At 40.7% G+C, this 7,632-nt stretch overlaps 1 protein-coding gene and 1 pseudogene across 1 annotated transcript in view; one reads left to right on the forward strand and one right to left on the reverse strand.

Annotated features, from left to right (window-relative positions):
• Sptlc1 (serine palmitoyltransferase long chain base subunit 1) overlaps positions 1 to 5,859 on the reverse strand; it is a 61,225-nt gene extending 55,366 nt beyond the window's left edge. The window contains exons 1-3 of the mRNA XM_077792260.1: positions 5,791 to 5,859; positions 2,787 to 2,894; positions 1,792 to 1,886 (exon numbers count right to left, since the gene is read on the reverse strand). Coding sequence (XP_077648386.1) covers positions 1,792 to 1,886; positions 2,787 to 2,894; positions 5,791 to 5,847 — 260 coding nt within the window. The 5' untranslated portion in view covers positions 5,848 to 5,859. The remainder of the gene's footprint in view (positions 1 to 1,791; positions 1,887 to 2,786; positions 2,895 to 5,790) is intronic.
• Positions 5,860 to 6,567: 708 nt separating this feature from the next.
• Positions 6,568 to 6,679, forward strand: LOC113199026 (small nucleolar RNA U13; annotated as a pseudogene).
• The last annotated feature ends 953 nt before the right edge of the window (positions 6,680 to 7,632 follow it).

A 7,632-nucleotide genomic window follows, 5' to 3' on the forward strand; every position in this document is an offset into this window, starting at 1 on the left:
CATATTGTATGATTTATTTTATATGAAATATCCAGAATAGGTAAATGATACAAGTGGAATAATGATTGCCAGGATTGGGCATATGGGGAGGAATAGGAAGGAATGGAGCATGACTGCTAATGGGTTTGGGATTTTTTTTGGAAGTGATGAAAATGTTCTGGAATTAGAAAGTGGTGAGAGTTATACAACTCTTAATAATATAATTAAAAGTTATACAACTTTTAATATATTAAAAACACCTAATTCAGGGGCTGGAGTTATGGCTCAGCAGTAGAACGCTCGCCTTGCATGCGCAATGCCCTGGATCCCATCCTCATCACCACACATAGATAAATAAGAATGAAGTTAAACAAATAATCAAACAAAAACCACCTAATTGAGCCAGGTAATCCCTGCTACTCCCAGGAGGCTGAGGTAGGTGGATCACAAGTTTGAGGTCAGCATGGGCAACTTAGAAAGATTCTGTCTCAAAGCAAAAAAAAAAAAAAAAAAAAAAAAATAAGAAGGGCTGAGGATACAGCTCAATGGTAGAGTACCCCTGGGTTCAATTCCCAGTACCAAAACAAACAACCAACAAACAAAAGAGACCAACTATCCTCCCAAACCACTTAATTATGTACTTCATAGAGGAAGGCTGCCTTTTTCTCATCCACACAAAGGCTGGAAAAGAGCTCCTACAGGCTTGAGGAGCAATCTGTTTTTATAAAGCCATTCTCTCTCTCTCTCTCTCACAATTAGTGGCTATAACAACATGGGAATGAAAGAAAAAACAAAACATGAAATAACAGCATAAGCAAGTTCCTTGGAAAAAGAGGTAAATACAAGGGAAAAAAGCAAAATAGAAATTGATTCCTTCTAGAAAGTAGAAATCTGGAGTGAGGTAGGATGGTAGATTGCAGTTTTCCTCATTAAAGAAAATTTAAATTATGGACATGCATGACTAGTTATGAGAAGTCATGCTCATGTGAATAGATGTACAGGACATGAAGGCTATTGTCACCACTCTTTCAGCTCTGAATATTAAGTGTTAGCTAATGCATTAAGAAAATCAAAGCTATCTTAAGATTTCATCTCACTCCAGTCAGAATGGCACTGAATATTAAAAACAGCATACTATAGGGACATAGCCACATCAATGTTTATAGCAGCACAATTTACAATAGCTAAACTGTGAAACCTAGATGCCCTTCAGTAGATGAATGGATAAAGAAAATGTGGTATATATATACAATGGAATACTACTAAGCATTAATAGAAAATAAAATCACAGCATTTATAGGTAAATGGATAGAATTGGAGGATATAATGCTAAGTGAGGTCAGCCAATCCCCCAAAACCAAATGCTGAGTGTTTTCTCTGATATAAAGATGCTGATTCATAATGGGGTTGGAGGCAAGGGAGCATGGGAGGATCAGACAAATTCTAGATAGAGCAAAGGGGGGCGGGCATGGGAGTAGAAAAGATGGTGGAATGAGATGGATATCACTACCCTAAGTACATGTATGAAGACATGAATGGTGTGAATACAGTTTGTATACAACCAGAGATATGAAAATTTGTGCTCTATATGTATAATATAAATTGTAATGGATTCTGCTGTAATATATAACAAATCAGAACAAAAAATAATTAAAAATAAAGAAAAGAAAAGGAATAGGAAAAAGATACTATTCATGATACAAAGGAAAACTATGGGTACCTAGAGATGAATCTATTGAAAAAATACGCACTTTGGCAAACATAACCAGAGAAAACCAAATTCAAGTTCTTCAAATAGCAAAACCAATTTACCCTGAAACAATGTTATAGTTGAGAGCAGGATGGTCTTTTGAAACAGGAGAAACAAGAGGTTCCGGTTGCCATTCTTCAATCAATTCTTCCTTTTCCTACAGGAGAAAAGGGTTACAACTCAGCACTGTCATTTCACACAGTCTTCAGCAATCTCTAAGCTACAGGTGTAGCCAGGCACAGTGGTGCACACCTGTAATCCTAGTGACTCTGGAGGCTGAGGCAGAAGGACTGTAAGTCCAAGACCAGCCTTAGCAACTTAGTGAGGCCCTTAGTAACTTAGTGAGATTCTGTCTCAAATAAAACAGTAAAAAGGGCTAGGGATGTGGCTCAATGGTTAAATACCCCTGGGTACAATCACCAATATGAAAAAACAAACAAACCCTCCCCTACCAAACTATAGGTTGTAATGGAAATTCATAATGAATTCACTATTAGAGATAACCTGCATAGCCATTGTGGCTAGAATGAAAACAGAATCATTTCTGAGTTTTATGTACTTTGTCCTTAACTCCTTCCTTATCACAAGCTAAAGGTTCTATGGACGACTGATATTTAAGAAAATTTCATTTCTGTGATCAGAATTTTTTTTCTCTCTTACCATACACAACACATCAAGATTCCATTTTAGATGGGGGTAGGTAGGATTCTAACTCCAAATGTCCTTTGTAAAGTCCTCAGGGAGATCTTTTTCCAGGGTTCAGAAATAGTTTAGCTTTTCTCAAGGAACTCATAATCTTTATATAAACTATTATAAAATCCAATAGTTTTTCAGACTACTGCTTTCTCCCAGCAAACACAGGAATATAACTTTGGATACTGACTTTATCCCAAACTTTCCCAATATTTTGCCTATGGTGACATTTCATTCATCTTAATTTCCTTACATTTCAGAAGATATTTTAACATATCCTGTATAGCTGAGGCACCACAATTCCTTTTGAGAGAGATGTAGCAATTACAATCATACACAAAACAAAACATGTTTAATTTCTTACCTTGACTGTAAGATCAGATCGTTCTTGTAATTTGTAAGTTTTAGAGAAAAGAAGTCTGATTATCCAGAGTATCAGAATTCCTTCCAAAATAAGATGATAAGCAGGGGCCTAGAAGAAAAACATAAAAGTGAAATAAATAAATAAATAAATAAAATATACACTTCCACAGCCTGCACATAACATTTAGCATTCCTGAATGTATTGCCTCTCCTGAACTTTAAATCTACTTCTTCTTAAAATTTACTTTCATAAAATAGACTTCTATAGTCTTAATTGAGTGCCAAGAAAAATATATAAAAGGAAGATGGCTGATGAATGCGTTTATAGTGTTCTAATCTAAAGCTAGTAAAAATGTAGAAAGACCACACTGGTTTCTTCATTATCAGTTCCTTAAACCATCCAAATGTGGGCTTAGAAGCAAAGTTTAGCATTAAGCACTATTACCTTTGTGGATAAGCTTCAGCTTGTTCTTGCCAAGAGAAGAGTGTTTGAGTTACAGAAAGTATAACTAGTGTTAAAAATTTAGCCTTTTTATAAACATCCAGATATCAAAATAGATTTTGATATATAACTAAGTTTTCTGAGATGACACTGCCTCAAGTTCTACAACCATTTTACCTGGACTTTCTAAGCAGTCCTATGAATGTATCCGTAAATGTGGTTATCAAAAACCAAATAGCTGCCTCACAACAATTACATACTTGTTATTTAAAGAGGGAAAAATATTAAAGTTTGGATTGACTATATAGGCTTTCTATCATTTAGTTTCTTTTTCTACATTAAAGATTTAACCTAAATTCTAAGTGTTTGTAAAGGGTTAATCGTCCTACATCAAACTTGTGTCAAATAATTCCATCCACTTATAAATTTGGAAGTAGAAGTTGAACATTAGAGTTCATATGCCTATGAGTCAGAAAGACAAAAGTAATACCCCACAATGAGTTGATTACTTTGATAAATGATAAAAATAATCTTTGAGGTAAAATAGTAATTCTTTTAACTGGAAGATCATGGGATACATCCCTCCTATTTTTCAGGACAGATAGTTTTTACAGTGGGGTAAGTAGGTTAAAATTATACTGTATGAAATTTGCATTTAGGTTCTAAAGAAAAGAATCTGCAGAGAAATCTATGCAATATATATAGTTCAGATTAGTTTTCACTTGGAGAAAGGAGTTCTGAAATATCTTCAAAGTTTACTCATCAATTGAAAATCTTTCAAAAAGAGATCTATTGGGAAACGTGTGTGTGTGTGTTGGTGGAAAAGAAAAGCTCCCTCAGTTTTTGGAGGGAAAAAAATTAAAATTACTTAAATGATTAAGTTTACTTGGTGCAGTTAAGAATCAAACTTGTCAATTTTAACATTGCTGTTACATCTGAAAAAAACTTATGTGATATTCTGGTAAAAACATCATCATCAACAACAACTTACTTTCAAAGCTCTCTTAATGTCTTATCAATTTCCTTTTCCAATTTCTAACAGTAGACAATTTCTCCTTCCCATGAAAAACCTCTAATGCTTCAGCTTTTCAAATCTCTTTAGGAATGAAAATCAAATTTTAAAAATCTGATACAGAATCCCAATATTTACAACAGTATAAACTATCAGATCCTTCAGGTTAATTTCAATTTTTACTGGTAGGAAATGACTAACAAAATATTTCAGTTTAATAACCCTTCTATCACGTCCATCGATCTACTCCAAGAGAAGCTAACAGAGTGATGTGGAAACCAGTTGCCACAATCTCTCTCTGTTCTTCTGCTTAACTGTATGTTTTCAGTCCAGGCTGACTTTCCTGTGGAAGATTCCAGATATTAATTACATCCTCAATCAGTTTGTTATGGGGTTCTGTACTCCAACAGGTGATTATTGGAAAAATCATTTCAAAAAAGGCATTTAGAAATGTAAGGTAAATTACTTTCAAGTATTAGACTGAGTGACAATGATTCAATACAATTTTAAAAATGAATACACCAGAAATTGGAGACTGGAAAACTGCTGGCAAATTCACATATAAACTTTGAAGTCAAGGCACAAATGATTTTAAAGCTACATACACTCTGTATACACACTCACACTCTCTTTTTAGATATACCATACAAGCCTCCCCCAATATTACAGAGGACAAAGCAACTGGCCACAAGAACTGGTCTCTTCAAGACAATTTTTAAAAATTGCTGATCCTCCCTGAAACGTCATTTATTCAGTAACAAGTCTAAAGATCCTTTTAGTTTTCTCAAGGACTAGGATTTAGCAGGTAGAGACTCCATCCCACAAAGAAATCACTCTAAAGGAGAAACTACGAGTCTAGTGAATTAATAAAATCCACAAATGCCACTTCTTTTCCTCCTCAAGGAATGTCCACAGCTTCCTGTGCTGAGTGACTACCGCCCTGAACAGACCGGGGGACGCGGCAGACGTCCAGTGTTGGAGGAACACTCTTAAACGGGTGTCCTCATCTTCCGTGATCTCCATACCGCCAACAGCCAGCCCCGAAGAACTCACTCTCTACCTAAACTCTATCCAGAGACAGACAGCGGGATGACAACCACCTGATCGGCCGAGTCCTCCATCAGGGCTTCCTTTCTCACCCCCGCCCCGTCCCCGGTGAAGACGGCTCCGGTCTCACCAGGCTCTTCCGCGCGGGGCCCCGCGTTCTCCGGCGCCTCCTTCCCCGGCCCCGGACCGCGCTGCCCACGGCACTCGCGCCCACTCCGGCCACCCCTCCGGCCCACTCGGGTTTCCCCGGGCCCGCCGTTTCCCTCGGCCCCCTTCTCCTTTCCCGCGCCCCGAGGAGCCGGGAAACTGCGGCTCAAGTCAAAACCTTCCGTCCGGGCCCGGCGGTCGGTCCCCGCAGCCCACGCTCGGCCGCCGGGACCCGGAGCTCCAGAGTCCTCTCAGCCAGGAACGCCGAGTCGGGCGGGACCCGGTCGGCCCCGCCGAGGCCTCCGACCGCAAGTCCGCACGCGCCGTGCCACCCTCCCCCGGGCCCTCGGAGCCCACCTCGTAGAGAGCCTGCACCATCTCCACCAGGACCCACTGCTCGGCGGCGGTCGCCATGGTCGGCCGCTGAGCTTCCTTCCGGAAGGCGGGTACCCAGGACGTCAAAGAGCGCGCGGCGCGACCTAGTGACGTCTTCGTGCCCCGCACCTCCTGGCGCCTGCGCACTGAGCCGCAGGAGGCCGGCGGGAGCGAAAGGGAGGGGTGGGGGCGGGGGCGGAGGGAGGAGGGCCTCCGGCTGGAGGGGCGGGGCCTGGAGGGGGAGGAGCTTGCCCGGGCGGGGGCGGGCGGAGCGGCGGACCGGTTTCTGCCCCAGTTGGAGCCTGGAGTGGGTGCAGCTGCAGAGAGTGCCATCCTGAATCACCCTGGAGCACACACAGAGAGATCGCAGCCTAATTCTTTACTCCTCAACTACATCAGTCTTTCGGGAATGCATCCTCAGTTTTGAAAACCCCAGAAGTCTATGCAGAAACACTCAACTCGTGCACAGTCGCGCTCCCTCTGTCTCAGGCCTGGTGGAGGCTTTGCGGGAGTGATTGCAGAGACGTTGCAGGCGGGACGTTCAGATGTTTCTAGTTTCCCTACTGCAGACCACGCTGCCATAAACATCAGTGCTCCCGGTGCACGTGCCTTTCTGTGCCTTGCAGAGTATTCCTGACTGCCCTCCTTTAGGTGATTTTGGTAAGTGCTGCCATATTCTCTCCAAAACTTCTCAGTTTCAAATGTTTGAAGATGTTTCCATGCTCCAGTTCATGATGGAGATTATCTGTCTTTAAAAATATATTTTTGGCGCCTTCGGTTCCTAAGGGCGATGACTGGGTGGCCACGCTCTGGTGTGAGATGTGCCACCCTCTCAACCTTGTTACCACGTCGGCGCAGGACCCGTCTGACGTGAACTTTGAAAAAAAAATATTTTTTGGCCAATTTAATGGAGCTTAAATGATACTTCCATGAGCCTTATTTTCCATTCATCATTACTCTTGAGGTTGAGCAACCCTATATTCACTGGAATTGGTAGACCTTCTGTAAACCAATATTTCATATTCTTTGTGCATTTTTCTATTTGGTTATTTTTCATTTTCTTGTGGGTTTGAAGGAACAGAAGTTCTTAATATCTTATATTTTTCAGTTTCCTATAAAAATTATTTTTGCTCTATTTTTTGGGTTTTGTTGTTGTTGTAGATGGACACAATACATTTATTCTATTTATTTATTGTTTACTTGGTACGGAGAATTGAACCCAGTCTCAAACTCTGCTAGGCAAGTGCTCTTGAGCTACAGCCCCAGCCCTGCCTTATTTCTGTCTCCTTGTTCTTCTTGTCCTTTGTTACACCTACATTTCAATCCTTATGTAATGTGTCAGTTTGTTCCCTTACTGCCTCTGGGTTTGTATTGTGCTAGGAAAGGACTTAATTATCACAGCTGTGCTTGTCCCAGTTTGATGTTTTTTAAAGTTAGCTCTTTATTCTGAAAATTATATTTCTGTGTGATGAGAGATATGGGTCTTAGTTACCCCCCTTAAGTAATAATAGATTTTCCCAGTGCCACTTATTTGTGTAATCCTGACTTTCCCCAATACTTTGAAGTAGCACCAGTACTGTGAATTACACTTCCACACAGACTTGACACCATGCAGCCCATAGTGTGAACGCTCTGCCCACATCCCCTGGATATCCATTCCTGCCCGCCCCTCAAGGTTTTTTTTTTATTCGAACAGGCCTCGCTTGCATTTCTCAAAAGCCTACATTCAGGCCACCATACCCAAATTTCCTTGAAGAATTGAAACTATCTGAGAGCTTATCTTCTTTGGGCAGTACTTGACAATAAGGAGGACAGAGGGTTTCT

Source organism: Urocitellus parryii, chromosome 13 (assembly GCF_045843805.1).
Source record: "Urocitellus parryii isolate mUroPar1 chromosome 13, mUroPar1.hap1, whole genome shotgun sequence".
Lineage (NCBI taxonomy): Eukaryota > Metazoa > Chordata > Mammalia > Rodentia > Sciuridae > Urocitellus > Urocitellus parryii.